General features: G+C 53.3%; 9 protein-coding genes across 9 annotated transcripts; 4 read left to right on the forward strand and 5 right to left on the reverse strand.

Annotated features, from left to right (window-relative positions):
• Positions 1–2,019: 2,019 nt before the first annotated feature.
• SCP_0305750 (Subtilisin-like protease) lies at positions 2,020–3,704 on the reverse strand (the record flags this gene model as incomplete). The annotated part of the gene is made up of 4 exons (XM_027755967.1): positions 2,020–2,438; positions 2,495–2,629; positions 2,680–3,190; positions 3,249–3,704. 4 exons carry the CDS (start codon positions 3,702–3,704, stop codon positions 2,020–2,022), a joined length of 1,521 nt encoding a protein of 506 aa, XP_027611768.1.
• A 534-nt stretch (positions 3,705–4,238) lies between these two features.
• Positions 4,239–7,330, forward strand: SCP_0305760 (Putative sulfate transporter; the record flags this gene model as incomplete). The annotated part of the gene is made up of 16 exons (XM_027755968.1): positions 4,239–4,473; positions 4,666–4,762; positions 4,821–4,926; positions 4,999–5,190; positions 5,257–5,369; positions 5,417–5,661; positions 5,715–5,856; positions 5,912–6,079; positions 6,131–6,262; positions 6,326–6,388; positions 6,463–6,610; positions 6,664–6,772; positions 6,828–6,848; positions 6,905–7,025; positions 7,079–7,118; positions 7,175–7,330. 16 exons carry the CDS (start codon positions 4,239–4,241, stop codon positions 7,328–7,330), a joined length of 2,088 nt encoding a protein of 695 aa, XP_027611769.1.
• Positions 7,331–7,660: 330 nt separating this feature from the next.
• On the reverse strand, positions 7,661–8,107 carry SCP_0305770 (hypothetical protein; the record flags this gene model as incomplete). The annotated part of the gene is made up of 1 exon (XM_027755969.1): positions 7,661–8,107. One exon carries the CDS (start codon positions 8,105–8,107, stop codon positions 7,661–7,663), a length of 447 nt encoding a protein of 148 aa, XP_027611770.1.
• Positions 8,108–11,405: 3,298 nt separating this feature from the next.
• On the forward strand, positions 11,406–11,954 carry SCP_0305780 (hypothetical protein; the record flags this gene model as incomplete). The annotated part of the gene is made up of 3 exons (XM_027755970.1): positions 11,406–11,432; positions 11,485–11,535; positions 11,607–11,954. The coding sequence occupies 3 exons, from the start codon at positions 11,406–11,408 to the stop codon at positions 11,952–11,954; spliced, it is 426 nt and encodes a 141-aa protein (XP_027611771.1).
• A 480-nt stretch (positions 11,955–12,434) lies between these two features.
• Positions 12,435–14,234, reverse strand: SCP_0305790 (hypothetical protein; the record flags this gene model as incomplete). Its single annotated transcript, XM_027755971.1, has 1 exon — positions 12,435–14,234. One exon carries the CDS (start codon positions 14,232–14,234, stop codon positions 12,435–12,437), a length of 1,800 nt encoding a protein of 599 aa, XP_027611772.1.
• Positions 14,235–15,593: 1,359 nt separating this feature from the next.
• SCP_0305800 (hypothetical protein) lies at positions 15,594–17,851 on the forward strand (the record flags this gene model as incomplete). The annotated part of the gene is made up of 6 exons (XM_027755972.1): positions 15,594–15,820; positions 15,877–15,998; positions 16,050–16,660; positions 16,719–16,829; positions 16,890–16,902; positions 17,178–17,851. 6 exons carry the CDS (start codon positions 15,594–15,596, stop codon positions 17,849–17,851), a joined length of 1,758 nt encoding a protein of 585 aa, XP_027611773.1.
• A 483-nt stretch (positions 17,852–18,334) lies between these two features.
• Positions 18,335–19,036, forward strand: SCP_0305810 (hypothetical protein; the record flags this gene model as incomplete). Its single annotated transcript, XM_027755973.1, has 1 exon — positions 18,335–19,036. The coding sequence occupies one exon, from the start codon at positions 18,335–18,337 to the stop codon at positions 19,034–19,036; it is 702 nt and encodes a 233-aa protein (XP_027611774.1).
• A 164-nt stretch (positions 19,037–19,200) lies between these two features.
• Positions 19,201–19,500, reverse strand: SCP_0305820 (hypothetical protein; the record flags this gene model as incomplete). The annotated part of the gene is made up of 1 exon (XM_027755974.1): positions 19,201–19,500. One exon carries the CDS (start codon positions 19,498–19,500, stop codon positions 19,201–19,203), a length of 300 nt encoding a protein of 99 aa, XP_027611775.1.
• Positions 19,501–20,175: 675 nt separating this feature from the next.
• Positions 20,176–20,553, reverse strand: SCP_0305830 (hypothetical protein; the record flags this gene model as incomplete). Its single annotated transcript, XM_027755975.1, has 1 exon — positions 20,176–20,553. One exon carries the CDS (start codon positions 20,551–20,553, stop codon positions 20,176–20,178), a length of 378 nt encoding a protein of 125 aa, XP_027611776.1.
• Positions 20,554–20,561: the final 8 nt, after the last annotated feature.

Below are 20,561 nucleotides of genomic sequence, written 5' to 3' on the forward strand. Positions count from 1 at the left end.
TCTGAAGGGCTGTCTAAGTATACCTGTCCTGGACGCAGGTGAATGTGGCTGACCAGTGTAACCAAGAGGTATAGGTGTGGAGGGTCGCTTCGAACTACAGCGTACTACAGCGTACTCATGAGGACTTATTTTGTCCTCGGAACGCAGATTGCGCTGCTTCTGCGAGCGCCCGCTCACTCGCTTCGTCCTATCAGAATTGATGCATAACCATGAGATATTGTAAGAGAATGGGCTTCGGCAAAGTGTACCTGCTGTGCTTTCTGTGCGGATGCGGTCGCTTCTTGGAGCGCCAGAGCCTTGTGCGTTCGTATATAGATTAATCCCAGCAGGTCTTGCATTTGTAGGAAGAAACTCACCTCTGAAGACCATTTACTCAACAGATTCACAGATCAACTCACGGTGCACGACGCGAATATGTGCTTACCCTTGCCTTTCTGCAGCGTGTCACGGTGAACGAAGCCCATCATGGCCACCCCCCAGATGCTGATGCCTACTAGCGAGTACACCACTCCACGATGGAGAATATCCCCTATTGACATGCGCAACTTGCTAGCCATCCCGAGGTGAACAGAGGACAGAAGGGCGCAGGGTACAGAAAAGGCAGAGTGTAAGTGACAACTTGAAGTGTGCGAGTCGCACTGAGCGCCCGTAGTTACATAGGCGCTCAAAACCGCGCCCTTTTAAGCATCTAATGCTTTGGGCCTCTGGATATCTTGTGGAACAAGTTCGATTACAACTGCTTGCTACTCGCATCCATCTGACACCGTCCACAACACGTAGACATCCCCTTTAACCGAGTATCGCTAGTGTTGCCGAACCTCAAATGCGTCGTACTCCAGCACCTCTAGGGCGCGCTCGTTGGATATCTCGACATGCCTAATCCTTGCATGCCGCGGTCCCGTGTGGAGCGCACTTCTGCTGGACGGGAGTGAGTCCGTCTTCATTCTACGAACAACGCGGTCATTTGACGTACAAATCTAGGAGAGCGTAATACTCTCCTTGCGCAACACCGATGACATTGCCTTTCTATAGGTCGGAGGAATGCCGGTGAGTTCGTTGCTCGGTGCACTGCGGCCGAATGTTGACTTACATCGTCGTTGCGAACCCATCCTACGATCCCGTATTCGTGGGCGGCATGTCTCGCAAAGGCTCTGAAAGAGACGCCCTGCACTCTGCCACTAATGATGTAGTCGAAGGTAAAGTAGCTCATCGTGCCCTACGAGGCAACTACGAGGTGACCAAGAAGCCAGAGTCTATCGCGGTCTAAGTCCGCTATGACATCATACTTTACTGGTACGAGTGATGATATCTCTAGGTCAATCATTATTGAAGGATGTTCTCCTCTTTACATTATGCATTCACTACTAAGTCCTGCAGCTGAGACTATTGGCATATGCTAGTGAATGCAGCAACACATTGTTAATGTCAATTCAGGTTATTCACTACATAGTGATCATCATCAAGACTCAAAGTTCACTTGCATTATTGGGTATGTCCATCCTCCGTCACCGACGTTTGTGCTCTATTTTGCAGATGGAGAATTATTACAAATATCATCATTCAGCGTAGCTATCTGCTGCGAAGATTGCGACAGTAAACATTTTCGCTTTTCTGGTTGGCTCAGATTCCCGTGTGGATTTCCCTGCTGAGCATCTCCCTTCTACCTGAACGCAAGGTGGGAGGGCCAAGTGGGTTAAGGCGTCAGGCTGGGCATCTCATCGAAATTTGGTGTTTCGCTACTCAGTACTCAGCGCTCTTTTAACAATTCATATGTGGTGTGCTTAGAATCCAGTAGACATCACCAAGCGCTGACTTCAACCGAGCAAGCCTGCAACCCCTAGTAATTGCAATCTGTACCTTGACTTTATCGAGCTTCCGTTAAACAGCAACAGCTATGGCAAATCGCGTCGATGATCCGTAACTAAAGGCTATACAAACATGAACGGTGGGTTACAGAGACCAAAGCAAAGACAGTGGGAGACAGCGAATCCGTGGACTACATAGCGACAGGCGGCGGCATCACGCAGTGGCGTTGTTGAAGATCAACAGGTTAGGCGTATCAGTAGGGATAACGGATAGCGCATCCTCAGTCGCCAACGCCAGCAGAGCGACCTTGAGCTGCTTGGGCGTCATCGTCTTTGGCACCGGCAGCAATGCCTCCTCGACCAACTGTGGAGGCGGGAGGAAAATTGACACCCAACCGGGGAGCGACGCGTGCGTCAACGCATAAATGCTGGAGAAAGAGGTGGATGGGAATCCCTGCAACAGCGGCGACGGCGGAACGAGGTCAGGGGAAACGAATGGGTCGAAGGTCGACGACGGGTAGATCGACAGCAGATATGCAAGCAGGCCGGCTGTGTGCGGAGATGCCATGGAAGTTCCAGACAAGATAGACTCAGCGGTGTCGCTGCCAATATAGGTGGAGCGAATCTGGAGACCTGAATGGCGAAGCAAAAGTCAGTGGTGACGAATCGTCTGAGAAGTCTGTACTAACCAGGGGCGAAGACATCAACGCAAGGCCCGAAGTTAGAGAAGTAGGCCCGTTCATCGCCGAGAGTGGAGGCACCGACAGTAACGGCCTTCTCCGCAGCGGCAGGGGAGTTGTTGCATGCGTCGCGGTTATCGTTACCTGCAGAGAATGTCAACAGTGCGTGAGAGGAAGAATACCACACTACACACCCGCTGCAACGGCGAAGTGCATGCCTTGGTCAACAGCTTTGTTGACAGTATCATCCAACGCCCTCGACTTGCCGCCACCAAGACTCATGTTGGCAACAGAACCTTTGTGTTTCGTCTTACCGGTCAAAGCCAACTCCTTCGCAGCGGCAACAGCCTTTGCTGCAGCTGACTGTGCAGCCCACACTACACCACCAACAACATCGCTCATCGACCCACTGCCGTTGCTGCCGAGGACTTTGACCGCGATAATGTTCGCAGCTTTGGCGACACCATACTTCCGGGAAGCAATAGTACCCGAGCAGTGAGTACCATGCCCGTTGGCATCTTCGTCGGTGTCTCCCTGCGGAATAGTCTTGCCCCAATACGCACGACCCTCGAACTCAACGTGCCTGATGTTGACGCCAGTGTCAATTACGTACACGTCGACGCCTGAACCGCCTTCCTTGCTGAACAAGTACTTGGAGAAGGTGCCAAAAGTGAGCTTGGCGCGATGACTGATCCTCGCCAGACCCTACATGCACATCCTGCATCAGCGAGGGACGAACAACGTACTCAGCAAAATTACTCACCCATGGCGCACTCTTCTGTGTCTCCACCGCGTCTACGTGGGCATCCACGTCAATGTCTAGGGTCCTAACGATCTGATCTGCCTCCACGAAATCCACCTCAGGCATCTGCCTGATCCTCTGGACGGCACCCTCGCTGAACTTGCCAGCGTAACCTTTGACGTGTCCATCATATACTTGGCTCAAACCGTCGACATCGTCCAACAACGGGTGCTCTACGTGCACAGCCTGCAAGAAGTTCCAATGGTTCTGCATGAGAGCAGTGCTAATACCGTCCTTGAACATGACGATATACGAGTTGTTCACCGATCCATGAGGATGGTGAGAGACCATAAGAGGCGCGAATGCAATCGACGACCGTTCGCTGGGGATGTCATACGGGTGAGTCGATAGGGGTGTGGCAAATCCAGATGCCGCCAACGAGACGGCCAGAAGAGATGTCAAAATGAGGGAAGACATGGTCGTCAGACGAGGACGTGGTGAAGAGTCACGCTCCGCTCGCAGTTGATAACGGATACGCGTATTTATTTGGTCCTGTTATTAATGTGGCTGACAACCCCACTTCGCCAGAGACTTCTCTGTAAGTCGTCAGTAGCGCAGGCAGCGATGGCACTATACCTGGCCGTCCAGTACAGTCGGTAATCTCCAGTTGTCGACGTGGTTGTTGTAAGGGGAGGTCCGGGAAGTTAGTGGTTCTGCGGCGGCATCGATGCCACGAAGTTTCCAGATTAATCCTGCATAATAATGGATGACTATGAGGCGATCGAATAGCTCTCGGTCATTTACACTTTATTTGCGAACATTGCAATCCACTAGCTTAGGCTGTGAGATACTTGGTCAATGGCACGCCCCTTGCATGTGTTATGCTGCGCTGTGTGTGCATTGGAGCAGCCTCTGTCGACTCAATCGAAGTACCTTTGCTTTATATAGACTTGGGTTTCGAGCTCTTCTCTTCATCCGAACTCCGTCTGTTGCGGCGGCGGAACCATCGGAATGAATAATCCTCATGGCTCTGACGCGGACTCGGAGGGCACCCCCCCTTATCATACCTTCTCCCAATCCGCGGCCTCGTCTATGAAAGCCATGTATTCTGGTGCAAGCACCCCCAGTGGAACCAAGACTCCTCGAACACCGGGCATGACAGAGGAACGGGTTGCACTACTTGGTGGTGCGGAGGAAGACGTCGAGCAGGCATCGCGAGCCTATGGAACGAGGTCGTCGATAACGGGTGAGTGAATAGTCAGTGCCAACCCGCATGCATTGCGCGATATACGCTGTTTCATTCGGAGTATTCATCGACATCTTCGGGCATGTCAGCGGATACTATCCAAGCTGTTTGCATCTACTCTGTCGCACACCTCTTTACGCCGTCTATTTTTTGTCTTGTCAACAAATTCTCATTTACGAGAGGCGTTTTCAGGCCAGTTATTTCCTCCAACACGAAGGAACTCAACGTGGGCGAAGGTGAAGTATTACGTTCCATCATTTGGCTGGATACCGCAGTACTCGCTCTCGCTGTGAGCCTTGACGCTATTAATCACAAATCTCTGGTTAATGTGTTGACTTGCACAACAGATTCGGCGGGGACTTCCTTGGAGGGCTCACGGTAGCATGTATGCTCATTCCTCAGTCTGTTTCGTATGCTACTTCTCTCGCAAAGCTGAGTCCTGTTACTGGCCTGGTACGTGAAACAGAATCAACTATCTCCAGTCGTGTTTGGAACGCGTCTTGACCATTATTATTACCTGGCCAGTTCTCGGCTTCTATACCCGGGATGGTATACGCTCTTCTTGGTACTTCTCGCCAGCTAAACGTCGCGCCAGAAGCGGCTCTCTCTCTTCTAATCGGTCAAACCGTTGACGAAATCTGCCACTCCGACCCACACTCCCACCATTTAGACCGAAATACGATCGCGCTCGCTGTGACGACGATAATTACGTTCCAGGTGCGACTATGCCTACTTTTTCACATGCTCTTTAATCTCATCATCCTGCTTTCTGTGCTGGAATAGATGGGATTAATCAGCTTCCTTTTGGGTTTTTTCCGACTTGGTTTCTTGGACGTAGTGCTCAGTAGGGCGCTCTTACGTGGGTTTGTCACTGCCGTGGCGCTGGTGATCATGATGTGAGTCATCATTTTGGTGCTGTAAGGACTAGCTCATATTGTGGCAGAGAACAACTCATACCCATGTTGGGTCTTTCTGCAATTCAGCACAATTATGAATTGCACTCAGCCGTGGACAAGGCGTTGTTCATCGTTAACAACGTTTTCACCCATGGTCACCGCGCCACGACTATTATCAGCTTTGGCGCGCTGTTCGTCTTGGTCTTCTTGAGAAATATGAAGGGACCATTCAAGAATTACTGGTTTATATACCGTCTCCCAGAAGTGCTTGTGGTGGTTGTACTCTCAACGAGCAAGTGAATGACCCTATTTCTCTAGGATTTTACGTTAATTGTGATCCAACAGTTTTATCAGACAAGTTCGACTGGGATCAGGCCGGTGTGGAAATCTTAGGGAGTGTCCCAATCAACACAGGGTCGTCACTCTTACAGTTTCCAGTTCACAAGCTCACAATAAAATACATGAAGCGAACCACGTCAACCGCGCTGTAAGCTGCTACACGTTGACGCAACTCTTGTGGGATGCTGAGACTTGACGTTCAGCCTCTGTGCTATCATAGGCTTCCTTGACAGTATAGTCTCTGCCAAGCAGAACGCAGCCCTCTACGGTTACACCATCAGCCCGAACAGGGAGCTCGTCGCACTTGGAACTGGAAATCTTGTCGCATCGTTCATCCCTGGAACCTTGCCTGCTGGTGGCTCCATCACTCGGTGCGTAATGTGTAGGCTGCCACGTCGGGCTATCTGTTAATGAGTTGGCAGATCGAGGGTTAACGGCGATGTTGGGGCAAGAACCCAAATGTCTTCATTAGTGTGCTCCGCGATTGTTCTCCTTGCAATATTCTTTCTCCTCCCTTGGCTATACTACCTGCCGAAATGTGTTCTTGCATCGGTGTAAGTCCGCTCTGCCCGCTCATCAATATTTGCATGACAGTGCTTATGACCCGCTGACCTTAGGATATGCCTCGTCGTCTTTACTCTTTTTGCGGAGGTGCCTCACGACGTCATCTTCTATTGGAGGTGAGTGAATGCGTAGATGCTGCGGGGCGATCGCATAATCTGAATACTTTTGATTGTCCTGTCTCTGTTTCCAGACTGCGCAGTTGGGTCGACTTACTCTTGATGGCTCTCACGTTCGTCTTCACCGTTGTCTGGAATGTCGAGGTTGGGGTCGCGGTCAGCTTGGTCATTTCTCTGTTGCTAGTCGTGCATCGATCATCGAAGACACGGATGACCATTCTGGTACTTACTACATTTCATGGTGCATCTAGTTCGTTTCACTCAGTCTTGGACAGGGCCATATCCCGGGTACGGACAGGTGGAAATCCATTGATGAGAACCCTGATGCTGAAGAGGATGTCGCCGGTGCACTGATTGTGCGCATTCGTGAAAATTTGGACTTCGGTGGGTGCCCCGCACACAACTCGAGTTTAATCAACAAAATCTGATGATAATGTAGCCAACACGGCACAGCTGAAAGGTAACGGCCCAAATTCGCGGCTGTGATTGCTTCCCACACTCAACTCTCTTTGCAAGAGCGCCTTCGTCGATTGGAACTCTATGGCAACGACAAACATCATCCGTCCGATGAGCCGCTTCGGCATAATGCCAGCGTTCTCGTGTTCCATCTTGCAGATGTTGATAGCATAGACGCTTCGTATGTTCCCGAGTGTTACCCGATGCCCTGGCTGACCCCACATTGTGCGACAGTGCAACTCAGATTTTCTACGAACTAGTGGAGACTTACAAAGTACACTTTTCTTTTAGTTCACATCGACCGGGGATGTTCATATCATCTTGTTTCAGAGCCGCGGGGTAGGTCTATATATCACCCATCTCAAGCCGGGGCCCCGCGAATCCTTTGAGCGTGGTGGGATTATTACACTCCTTGGTGACAAGGCTTTCTGCAAGGATGTCGCAAGCGCCATGGCGCGTATCGAGCAGTCCATGCGAGAGCGTTAAATAATGCGCGGGTAGTGACGACTAGGTTTATGACTTTGATGCCCCGTATCTAGAGTACATACAGGATACCGACGATTTTGAGACCCACTGTATGTACTCATCATTCCGCCGGCCCCCATCTGCTTGCCTCATCAACGTAACTCGGTTTGTACAGGCGACAGTGGATCAATGTGGAAGCGATGAAATTCTCGGTGATGCACATGGACTATAACTACTCAGCAACGGAAGGCTCTTGTTAACGGTTAAAGATGCGATATGCGCGGCGTCGGTAAGGAGATAGTGGTACATGCGAGGTATATCGCGAGTAAGGTTGTCAACGGATAAGGAAACCTAGTCATGAAAAGGGCTAACGAAAGTGGAAGGCCCCAGCGAACACTTTGCACACGTCGAAGCAACGCGGAAATCCAACTCGATGTGGGGGTGTGCAGCTGTCCCTGGAAAAGCGCGACTTGGGTCGTGCAAGGACGAGGTCAGCACAAGGTGCGTTAAGATGCACGATAGTATTACCTGCCGAGAACCGAGCAACTTGCTTCCGATTGGATCAACCGGGACATCAGGGAGTGGTTTGCTGAAAACGGGTGCACATGGTACAGTGTCCCACCCTCCTGCCTGCTGCGAAGCGCGTAGCCTCTCAATCGCAGAACCCCAGCATAACGAATCGAACGCCATCCAAGGGTGCAACAACACGTCCTCATCCAGACCCTCGAAACACGTCTTGTCATATGCTTCGTCGGATTCCGAAACGGCGATGGAGCGTCGCATCTCCGTCTCGAACATGTAGAAGGGAACTCGAGGCGGCACGGGTGACTCTTGGTGGATGCTTCTGGACCCATCGACCGCGGAGGTGGGGGCGGTAGAAATAGACTCCTTCCGTTCCTCAATAAATATGTCGTCGGAAGGAAAAGATCTTGAATCAGCAGAGCTGTATGGAGTGTCGGGGGGTGTGCACCGGGTTGATTCGATTCCATGGGACTCTGCATCGATATCGACTGGCACAGGGCTGAACAACACCTTCAGGCTGATGGAGGATGAGGGTTGCTCCTCGGACACGGGCGAGAAGAAAAATTCTCTCTCCGTGGAATCCCATTCCGCCGTGAATGTCAAGGCAGTCTGAGGTGTACGTCCAGGCGTCGCTGGCGGTAAAGGGGAAGGAGGAAGCACAAGGCGCGCGCCACTGATTAATCCCCTTCGGCGGTTCTTCTTAACATTTAAAGGCGAGATAATGCAAGTCGAAAACTAGAGGTGCCAACTCAGTAAGGCTTACAAAGGACGAAAGAGGACAACCAACTGCTTTCAAATTTGGTGAAGGAGAAGGTTCGACAGTCTTCTGAGATACCACGTCAGAGGATCTTGAAGAGGTAAACTCTATCCTGCCAAGTACAGGAGAATCGACAATGCTCCAGGCAATTTCTGTCCTCGAGGTATGTCCAAGGTCCACTGAGAGATTAGGTCGCGCAGCGACCTTTCCCGACTTTTCCGAACGTCGCCGGGGTCCAGCAGGAGCGGCAGAGCGACACCTGGAGAGTGCGGGATTCATAATGTCGAAAAGAGAAAGAAGAAATGTAGAAAATGTACGAAATCCGAAAGTTGGAAGAAAGAAGAGCGAAGAAAAGAGACCGGGACCGAACCAAACCGAAATCCCAGAAGGACGGAAAAGTGGGCGAGCACAAGGAGGAACTCGCGTTGAGCTCTACTTCTATGGAGTTTAGAAGCACAGGAACTGCTCCTGACGTGACGCGACACCTGCCAGTGTGGTGGTAACGCTCGAATGCGAGGGTATCATCCCGCTAGTTAAATACATCGGGAAGCATGATGGTCTGTCAAGGCATGCAGCAAGCGTAGTCATGCGCTAATGATATCTGCAAAGCGTTGAGAGTGGTGGGAGAGCGCATCGCCGTTCACGTATGGGTAACACATTTATCACGTGATCACCACCGAGCCGTGAAGGTGATTGACACCGAAGTCTTGTTGACGCGAAGCAACGCACAGGCTGATCATCAGAGTCAAGTCAGAGTTGCAGAATGCATGCCGCATACAGTGAGGAAACACACCGTCAATAGTTGCTTGGGGCTTGGATACCAGCGCCGCCGGTAGGTAGCCTTTTGAGTCTTGAGGTGTAATCCCCTTCACGCGCCAGACAGTCAAAAGTTTTGACTGTCTGGCGCGTGAAGGGGATTACACCTCAAGCCTCATAGCACTTAACAGCCAGCATAGAATGCGAGTCTGTCAAGGGCATGTCACGCTGGCGTGGGGCGTGGCAAGGGGCAGTGATTCCAACGACATACAGAGTGCAAACGCAAGTGCCAATTCCACGTCAAGAGGTGAATTTCGTGGCCCATACCCCGTATCATGGGAAAAATGACACGGCCCCATCCACTGTTACAGGACTAGAGTTAAAAGAACAGTCATCCCGAATCGAGTATTCCCAGGGAAACACTGCGGATCACTCAAGTTCAGCTTCCTCGGATGCCTGGACATGCTAGTTCAGTCATCCAGCAAACACGACACAAGTGAGACTGACTCCATGGCGATATAGGCCTCCGCTGTATCCAGCCATTTTATCCATGCTCGGGATTCTGCCCAACGAGATACCACTTTTGCCTTCGGCCATCATAATGACTTCTCCAAGCGCGGCCAACACACCGTCATTGAGTTGATCCCTGGAGGCTTTCATATCTGCCTTGTTCTTCGAACGCGTACCGCCTATGTTTCTCACTTGATAATTGCTAGAGTTGGGATCTAATTTTGGATTCCAAAACCTCCGCCAGAGAACTCCTCTAAGTCGCCCGTAACGGAGGTGAGATTGCACCAACGAGTCCATGTTTCGCGTGAGACTATGGGAAAGACCACGATGCTGTGCAGAGATACATAGCAAGGTTAGGGTGTTATCCACTGCATCCCGAGGGTAACGTTGAGATCAAGTAGAAGCCTAAGTTACAGTTATGCTCACCTCTATTCTCCCATGTGGTATACCAGCGTTGTAACCTCTTGCGTTCATTCGGAACCAGGGAATCACTCCGCAAAGCGTGTATCACTCGTGCGGCACCTTCAAACGTCGGTCTCCATAGCATCCTCAGACGGCGGGTGGCGCTGCGATGATTCAGAACCGAGCTCGCGGTGGACCTGAGAAAAAGACGATATAGACTAGTGAATGTTGGTGGAAGTTGGCCTGTAGTGAACGTTGAGATCATGATGTTGTGATGGACAAGCCGTGATTTAGTGGTTTATGGAATGGCAAAGAACATGTAGCTTCGGTCGCGGGACCACCGTGGCACCGCCAGTGGAACTTGAAAGCGTCACACGGTGACAAACTCATCTTGAATCTTTGTTTCGGACTCCGCGCGTACGTTGCGACGACAGATTTGGACGATTCTTCACACGCTGCAGCCTCATGTTAGCAACCTTCCCGACGCCTCAATGGCGATTGCAGCAATCATTGTGGCGAAACCTAGACATGATTTTCTCAGGCTAGTTTACACGACCTTATTGGCTCAGGCTGTGCAATTTTCGGTCCAGTACGCTGAAGTCGTAGACTCGTAGGCACTCAAGGTTTCAATATTGGCTTTGGGCTACCGCTTACTAGGTGCTGTAGGTGCTGCACAAAGCACGGCGGTCATCTTTCTTTATTTGCGCAGGGGCAACCGGGCAAAATGTTGTATACCTGCAAGACATCTTGTGCGGGAATCTGTGGATCGCTTTGTCGTGCGCTTTCCACGCAATGATTGTGTCGATACTCGAGGTGTGTACACTCGAACAGACTTTTGAACTAGCCATTGTGGAGATAGCTACAGCCATGTTATGCGTCCATTGTGCCTTATGGGTCCGCGCAAATCTGAAGCATCCGTCGTCGTTGCTTCTCGTGTGCCACCGTTGTCAGGATTTTCTGTGTCCAGTGGCGTTTGGGTGTGATGACGCAGCTCGATCATAGAAGCATTGCGCAAGACAAAGCCAGACGATTGTCCACGGTTCAGGCAATGTGTGCCACCACGGTATATAAAGGCTCAATCACCCCAGCACTTATTCTCATTCTCTTCCCCATTCTCCACCTCCAAGTATTCCTGAATCAAGTTTCAACATGGCCGAAACACCACGGAAAGCATTTGTAAGTCACATCGTAATTCTTTCGTCTTCGTCGACAACTGACTCGCGTGCAGGAGCTCGACAGACCTAAGGCCCCGAGCGATGATTCTTCTCGCCGAGGCCCTGTAAGTGGCGTCTCCTTGGTGTTGATTTTTGGCCACAACTGACGTGTGTGCAAAAAACCATGCTTCCCAAGATCGACAGTAGTACTGCTGTTGCAGCTACGAAGGCAACACTGACGTCTCCGGGAGTACCCCCCGCACAAGTCGATCCTCCAATGACGAAACCGGGGAATGTTACGCGGACGATCACGTTGGATCTTGGATTCAAGCAAGTCGGGTGCACGGTGGACCGCCCCAAGCGCGCTTTCGATAAAGCCAGTAAGGCATCTCCCAAATCTTCGCCCGCTATGACTTTCATCACCGGGGGCTGTGCGGATGCCAAGCATTTCGAGGAGGACGTGGACATGATGCAGCGCCGAGTGGACAAAATTGCCCCCATATCCCAGTCAGGCGAGACGTCGGCCCAACCGACCCGCAAGTAGCCAGACCGACGACCGGAAACCGATCCTCGACAGCCAATTTCTTCCTTCATTTGCACGTGTTCTAAGTTTCTAAAGCCTGTGGCCTCTTCGATGTTGTATATCTTGCCTGCTGTGACGAATGACTATTATATTGCTACCTCGTGAAGTCTCCGCAGTGACGTGAATCCTCAAATGGAGGGCTACGACAAACCCTTTACATTTCTGCACTCAATCTTACGAGACTGCTCGCACTGAAGAAGCGGAGGTCAAATGAGTAGAGAAGCACAGTAATAATAAGGGGCATCTGAACGGAAGGACATGAATCGGAATAACCTATACAAAAGTCCGTAACAGAGCCGTGTATAGCTACCTAAAACGAGTTACTACAACAGACGTCCGGTGAAAAAAAGGTGCGCAGAATTAAGGAACACAAGCGATCAACCGTCTGCAATCACACATCAGCGACAATCAAACACACAGGAAACAACGCCTACGGCTCGCTCACCAATGAGCATGCATGCTCGCACCCTTGGCGTGGGCCTCGTAAAGCGCGGGCACCGGTTGCAGTGGGTACGGCGGGAGAGCCGTCGGCGGGACGGCATAAGGGGCGTAAGGAGGAAAGACGCCGAGTGCTGGGGAGAACCCTACGTTCGGAGGCGCCACCGGTATCCGCATCTGCCACTGCTGCTGCGCCTGCATGTGCATCGTCATCTGCATGTACGCCGCCATGGCAGGGTTGGTCGGGGAGAGTGTGGGAGCGAAGGGCGCGTACGGGACCTGCGAAGGGTAAAACGTGGACGCCTGTGACGCGGTCGGGCTACAGGGCACATTGAAGTTGTCTAAGGAGGCGGCGGGTGAGAAAGGGCCACCTAAGGTGGATGAAGATGTTGACTGGCTCGCACTGCTCGCAGGCCTCGCGTGGGCGGAAGAGGTCGCTGTAACACCAGACAGGCCTGATATCCACCCATCCTCCGACATAGTGGACTCGAGCCTGCCGTCTTCTTGTACGATGCTAGTAATCCATCCATCAGTGTCGGATAGTACATCAGCCCTGGAGGTGGTGGCCTCGGAGTTATCTTGCTCCGACCCGTCCTCTGAAGACTCCACTGCATCCTTCACGGTAGGTAGGGAACTCCGGTGGCTGCAATCCATCCTTCTGCCCTTGCTCGGTCTCTCTCGTGAGTTTGACGAACGAAGACGGTCCACGAGCTCGCGTGTCTTCGACGAATGGCGTGCACGCTGAGGGCTAGAGCCTTCGGATAGAAAGGCGGGGAGGAAGGCGGCAGATGGTCGTCGGGTAGTCATTCGGGACGCGTGTCCCTGCAACGTGGCAGATGCAAACATGTCTACCTGATTGTAGAATCCATTCTCGTCCTTCTGAAGCGTCGGCGGGAGCGAACGAGACCCAGACCGAGGGGCTGATTTGGAATTCAGTGATGGGAACTCAAATTCATATGACGGGGAGGAATAGTGTGGAGAGCGCGAAGGTGAGGGTGATGAATATGGGTAATGAAGGGGGAAGGAGTTAACCGACGTTGAGAGTAGGGGGATGAATGAAAGAGCGGACGCATCCAGTGGCTTCGATGGCAGGGGAGAAAAGACCTGATCTTTGTCGGGAGACGAGGACTCACGGCCGTCGCTGAAAACTGCATGGGCATACGACTTCTTTGTCGCTTTAGGTGTCGACGGGAGTGGATCGGAATCGACAGAAAGCTCTGAATCCGTGGGGTCCAACAGGTCAGGTGAAGTGCGAGGAACACTGGACAACACGCTTGGACTATCGATGGCGTTCAGATCCCACAGGTTCTTGTCTGGCAGCCCATCCCAAAGCGACAGCGACGGCTGGAGCTCGAGCACGCCGCCCAGGAGCATCCGCACCTGATCGTCCCATATCTTCTGCAGCATCGCGAGCTTGGGCTCCTCCAGCTCACCGTCGAAAAGTTTGGGCACTTCTACATCGACGCGCACCTCGCTCTTGTCAGGAGACATGCCGACGTCCGCTTCATAAGTGCTGATTGCGTCCTCTGCAACTCTGACTCCCACCAACGTCGGATTCAAATCCTGCTCGTCTGGAGAGCGCGGTTCCTCCACGACAGGCCTCCATCTGGTGCGCAAAAGTAAATCATGATAATGCGGTGGCCGTGGGTGGATCGGTGTGGCTGCCGGGATTCGGTCGCGCTCGCCCTTCCTCCTGAGATACGACCACGAGACGCGGCTGTACGGGATTTTCCACTTGGGTGGAGCATGCGGCCTCGGGCGTACATCCTTGTCGACGACGGCCGGTATGCTATCAGAAGACATGGGAAGAGTACGACGAAAGTGAAGCCGCTGCGGAGGTCGTTGAAGAGAAAGAGGAGGAAAAGCGGTGAGCCAGGTTCTGGAACGGAAGTGGCGAGTCCTCAAAGGGGTAGAGTCATACAGTGTGACAGTCCCACGTTGGTTGCTTGAGATGAAAAGCGGACGAACAAAAGCGATTGTCAGGTTATCAGTGCCAATCGTGCATGTGTTCGCGCCAGTGATCTAGTACGCCCTCGCTAGCTGCAAAAGGAGGACGGTGCTCTGGTATCGGCTCGTGCACATTGTAGATCGAACTTGACAGCGCACAGCGCTTGCCTTTTGCGATTGCATAGGCGCATAAGAACGGTTCTTACAACATCACATTATATAGACGATCTATACAATATACAAAGGATGCATGCAACGTGACGCAGTACGGACCGAGGCCGGGAAGAGTCATGCAGTACGGTTACACGCTTCAAAAAGCAACATGTTCAGTGGATGGAATCAATAGAGGCGTCCTTGCACAGCCGATCCGACGAATGAATCAGTTGGCAAAGTCCTCGAGAGAGACGAAAGAAGAAGAGCTCATCCATACATTCGGAACTGTATCGAGCAAGGACGCTTCAGAGAAAAACCTGCCGTATTCCTCTTCGCTATGACTTGCATTTATTCAAGAGGAGGCGACGCATCGTATCTGTGGAGGGCGATCAATGAATGGTCAGAGATGCAGATGCGCGAGCAAGACGAGAAGGAACCGGAGGCGGCACAACATCCTGCTCCACCATCGAGATGTGGGTGTACTGTCATATCAACGTGTAGTCAGTAGGTATTCGCCACGGAGAAGAGTTCAGCTCACACGACGGTCCCTGTGCAACGAGCTCAAACACTGCCACGGCTGGTAACGCATCGACGGGGAACAAGGCTTGGACCGGGCAGGCATACGAGTGCGAAGTGATTTGTCCTCGTCTGTCAAATAAAGATCTCCGAACGCAGTAAGCAGGCATCGTTATCATCCTTCATCTTGACACGCCAAAGAGCCGCTCAGACCTTGTAGACATGGAGCGGCATTAGACATGTCGTATGCGTGCAGTGGCGATATCAATTTGAAGAGGGACGAGTTCTGAAGGGGCATGAACACTCACAATGCAATCTGACATGGTGTAATATCATGCATTGTGAATGTTCATGCCCATGCCGAGTATTGGGAGGACGGCCCACGAAAAAAGCTGGGGACGAAGGAAGGCCAAAGGAAGGCTGTTGTCACTCAGTACTCAGCCCTGGCGCGTGATGCAAACATGGATAAATAACGCGTCGCGACGCGTCCGGTCACGGCAGTTCACTTTCCCGACCCCTGCGACTGCTTCCGCCTTACTCGCTCCCATGGCAGCAGCCCACCGTCTGCTGTACCGAGGGGCGCTTTCTCTTCCCGACTCCCATCTCCTTCTCGACGGCCTCAGCTTCACCGCCACCATTGCCGATGGTGCAGATCTCTTCAATAACCCACTCGCCCTCGCCCTGGAGAGTATGCGAGGAAGGCCAAGTCTGCACTTCTTGGGAACGACCACGCTGAAGAATGTCTATCTGGATTTTGTCGGCAATGTTAGCGTGTGTGTAGCCCATGCTGATCCTCCCGCACGATTTGACCTTTTGTGATTTGCTTCAGAGACATCCATCCTCTGTCTACAATCACTAGAATATGCTTTGAGAACATACTTTGCTCAATACCTATCACATCCGCTAATAGGAAGACCGACCATGGTATCCGTGTCAGCCTGAGCGATAGCAGTGAGTTTCCTCCTGTCCTGCATGCCTTGTCCATCACCTACGTTTCGGCAGGCGATGTAGGAACAACCGACATCCTGATCTATGGGCAACTGAAAGCTGCAGAAGACCCATCCGACGAACCCGTACCATCAACCTCCACCTCAACACCGACGACACTGCACCTCCTCGCGGCGCGCATCCTCCCGACGCCCCCTCCAGCAGTGCGCCCGCCCCGCCCCGACGACCCGACTCCGCGTAAACCACCCCCATTATTTGGCGCGAAGCGGAAACGCGAGCCGTCCGGACTGAGGTTCGAACTTGGAGACTCCGCCAAGCGGAGCAAAGCGTCGCATGCGAAGGGGAAGGGGCCCTCAGACGGGGCCCTGGAAGATGATGAGGATGCGCTGGAGAGGGCACGGGAGGTTATGCTGCATATGCCTAGGTCGGGGCCGAGTCGTGCTGGACCGGGGAAGTCGGTAAGGACGCTCGGGAGGGACGCGCGAGTGGCAAAGAGGGATGGCGAATTTAAGGTGCCGATGCTGCCTGCGAGGTTGACCCCGTTGCCCAGCGAGCCACAAAGCTCGACTGCAGGAAGAAGTGGGCACACGGTGGATGGGAAGCATCGTGCTGGTGGTGTGCTGGAGACGTCGTCTCCTGAGGACGTCGAGAAAGCCAACAAGGCTGTGAGCAATTTCAGTTTCTCTTTCGGCAATTAGCTGGGAACTGAGAGTTTCCGCCTAGACGGTGAAGAGAGCCGCCGTGCGATGTCTCGCCGATCACGGAATAGGCAAAGACCACGACGAGTTCAACGAACTGTTCCAGATGATCTATCGGGGCACCTCTTTTGCTTTGGTGCGTCACCCTTCTCTCTCAGTAGTGGTGTTGTATGTTAATTGCCTTATGCTTTAACAGAGAAGTCTCATGCGTACGGATACTGTTGATATACGAACAATTGACGGGCTCGCGGACGTGCATGCTAAGCTATACCTACAAAGGCCTGATTATATCATTAATACTACTCCAATTTCTGAATAGACTCAGAGTTTGAGATCGTTTCAGTTGTCTATCAACAAGTACTGAGACGTGACGCGTCGCAATCACGTGCATCAGACATCCACGCATGTGACGCAGGGCTTGTTGTGACTTCACCTCAGCTACCACCAAGTGCCTAAGTACTGCGTTATTCTAGTGCTATGTCAGGGCCTCAGGAATATGTAGACCTCTCACAGCCTCTCAATGCAAACGTCCACGTCTACCCCGGCGACCCGCAATACTCCTGCTGCCCTGCCCTCACTCTCTCAAAGGACGGCGTGAACGTCCAGGCGATCTCCATGGGCTCTCACACAGGCACCCACGTCGATGCCCCGTACCACTTCATCGCAGACGGCACGCGCATAGACCAGATCGGCTTAGAGCGGTTCGTCGGGCCTGCGCTCGTCGTGGACCTGACTGCCAAGCGTGCAAAGGAGAAGATCGTATGGGCGGACCTCACGCCGTATGAAAGCGAAATGCGCCGGCGTTCAGGCGAGGGAGGTAGCATAATACTGCTGCTCCGCACGGGGTGGTCGCGCTACTGGGGGACGGAGACGTACTTGGAGCACCCCTTCCTCGATGAGCGTGCCGCACAGGGGATTGTGAACGCTGGCGTACGGGTGCTGGGCGTGGACACGCTCAGTCCGGACGAGACGAGCCATGAGGCGGATTTCGCGGCGCATAGGGTTGTGCTGGGTGCGGGGGGTATTATTGCGGAGAACTTGAATCATCTGGAGGCGATCCAGGAGGGAGAGTGGATCGTTAATCTAGTCCCGCTCAAGCTTGAGGGGTGCGACGGCTCGCCTGTGCGTGCGTTTGCGTGGAGACATGTGCGCTCTTGAGGTGAGGTGTTCGTCTGCTTTTATGTTCGGTGCTGTTCACTGCACGCTGGATTTGTAGATTTTGACCCTTGAGTGTAGTGTGTCCGGATCACAGGAGGCCGGTTTATCGATTTTCCTGAGGTTATGTGGCAAGTTATGTCTCAGTACAAGACTCTGAGGTGTTCAATGAAGAATGTGACATCTCATTGAGAACCTCGTGAACGTGAGTGTTCTTCAAGGAGACTTACCTCGCTTCCTAGCTTTCATCCAAAGGCCCACTAAGTCAATCCTCATCAGATAATACATTCCGCCTACGACACGGGTTCAAAGTCGAGTTGAGGCTGTTCCTCACCGTAGCGTGGGCGATGGCGGGTCCGGACCGGTCAGCCGTGGCATATATGCACGATGAATACCGCCTGATCGATACTCATCGTCTCACCCAAGTAAACCACGCAATATTTGGGAGACCTCAGAGTCGCGCCAGCCCCCGCGTCTGTGCCACCCATGTCCTCCCCAAAGCGCGCGATCATCGACCTCACGCACCCGCTCGTCCCTGCAGGCGTGCCCGCCTGCCCTGGCCACCCAATCTACAACGCAGAGCTCATCTCCTCGCTCTCCGCCGGGGCGTTCGCGAACGTGCACGCGCTCTCGCTCGGCTCGCACACAGGCACGCACCTTGACGCGCCGTACCACTTCTTCATGGACGGCGCGCCCATCCACGCGCTCGACCTCGAGCTCCTTGCCGCAGCGCCCGCGCTCGTCGTAGACCTCCGTGCGAAGCCCGCGCACGCCCCCATCACCTGGGCGGACCTCACTCCGCATGCGCACGCGATGCGCTCCGGCGTCGCGCTCCTCCTCTGCACCGGCTGGTCGCGGTTCTATGGGCAGGAGAACTACAGCGACCATCCGTGGCTCGAACCTGATGCGGCGCGCCGCGTGCTGGAGATGGGCGTGCGCGTCATCGGCATGGACGCGCTCAGTCCGGACGAGTGGGCCGCCGGCGTGGACACGGGGATGGTGCACCGGATCGTGCTCGGGAGCGGGGGAGTGATCGTGGAGAATTTGTGTGGGCTCGGCCGGCTAGTGGAGAGCGGGTGGGAGCGGCCGTTGGTGAGCTTGCTCCCGCTGAATCTGCAGGGGTGCGATGGGAGCCCGATCAGAGCTGTGGCTTGGGAAGGAAAGGAGGAAAGCGGTTCGTCGGTATAACTACGGCAGGACGCGATTGAACCGCTGTTGTCAATCTGCTTCGATATACCCATTCTCAGGGCAGGCAACCAATTTTCAATCTAAGGTGCTTGTATCATTGTCCGATGAGTAGATATACGTCTACACAGATACAATACAGGGTACGTACATCACTTGTCTGAGTCTCAAGTCACGTCGTTTCCCTCGTCAGCGACACCGGGCTCCTGCGCAAGCTTCTCCCTCCCTTCCCGAATCGCCCGCTCCACCACTGCGTTAAACTCCACCGGGCGCTGCATGGCGATCCCATGGCCCGTGCCGTCGAGCACCACGAGTTCCGCGTTGGGCATGTGCTCCGCTATGTAGCGGCTCTCGCTTGTGTCGACGACGTTGTCCTCGTCTCCGACCATGATCACGACCTTGGGGATTGACGTCGCGATCGTGCGGAGTCGCTCCGGCGAGACCGTGTGCGTGACCGCCGCCGCCATTTGTGAGAGTGTGCCCAGCGCTTTTTGCGGGGGGGTCACTTGCATGCGCTTGCGATACACCTGCGGGGAGGGCTTAGTCTGTTCATGGAAGTACCTGTACCGGCGGAGGACTCGCCTCCATTTGGACCTCCCGGTTCGTCCGGCCCTCAGAGTCGTTGGGCGCTGGCGAATCCAGCCACGTTTGGGGGAATAGCATGTTGAGAGTGATTGGGATTTTGTCGTAGGGGTTGCGAGTCATGAAAATTCTGAACTCAGCGTCAGACTGAATGAATCGATGCGACGAGTCATTCCGGGATGTACCTGCTCAACGATAACATGCCCTTGCACTGGAAGCACAGTGAGGAACGCGTCAGCGAGCGCGGTTTGGACACTTACGGAAGGTAAGGTCGCCAGGGACTTCCCGCGCGCTCTTGTTACTGCGAGCGTTAGGGAAATTATGCGGTCAGGTATCCGCGTAGCAAGCTCTGTATGGAATTTGGTCTGGACGGGTGACGAAACGAAGGGATTCGATATCGTACCCTGAGCGATCATGCCTCCCAACGAGGTTCCAACCACATGCACATCCCGCTTGGCGGTCCATCCGACATAATCCAGGAGCACAATCGCATCTTCCGACATCCCACTCGTGCTGCATGAATATGGTTGTTACACGGGGTGACCGCATCGGTGAACAGATTAATAAACGTACTTGTACGGTCCCATCGGAATCCCGCTGTTCCCGATACCTCTGTTGTCGAACACCAGGATAGAGTACTCGGGCTTGCGCCCGAAATATTCGACCTGCTGATAGCCTGTGAAAGACGTCGAATTCAAGCTAATGTTGTATGTATGAGAAGCGATCGACAAGTTTCTAGCATTGCGCACACACCCCATGATGAAGAGCATCTTCTCCGGCCCCGAGCCATGCTGTTCAAAGTACAGCGAATGACTCTCGATTGGGCTTGCACCCTTCTTGAGGAGGGTAACCGGACAGAAGCCGCGCCGTGTGCATGTTGCTGGGTCGAATACCGTCGGGATGGCTTGCACATCAGCGTCTGATTTCGTCGCAGCCATGCTGGAAT

The sequence above is a fragment of the Sparassis crispa genome (assembly GCF_003851025.1).
Source record: "Sparassis crispa DNA, contig_000002F, whole genome shotgun sequence".
Taxonomy (NCBI): Eukaryota; Fungi; Basidiomycota; class Agaricomycetes; order Polyporales; family Sparassidaceae; genus Sparassis; species Sparassis crispa.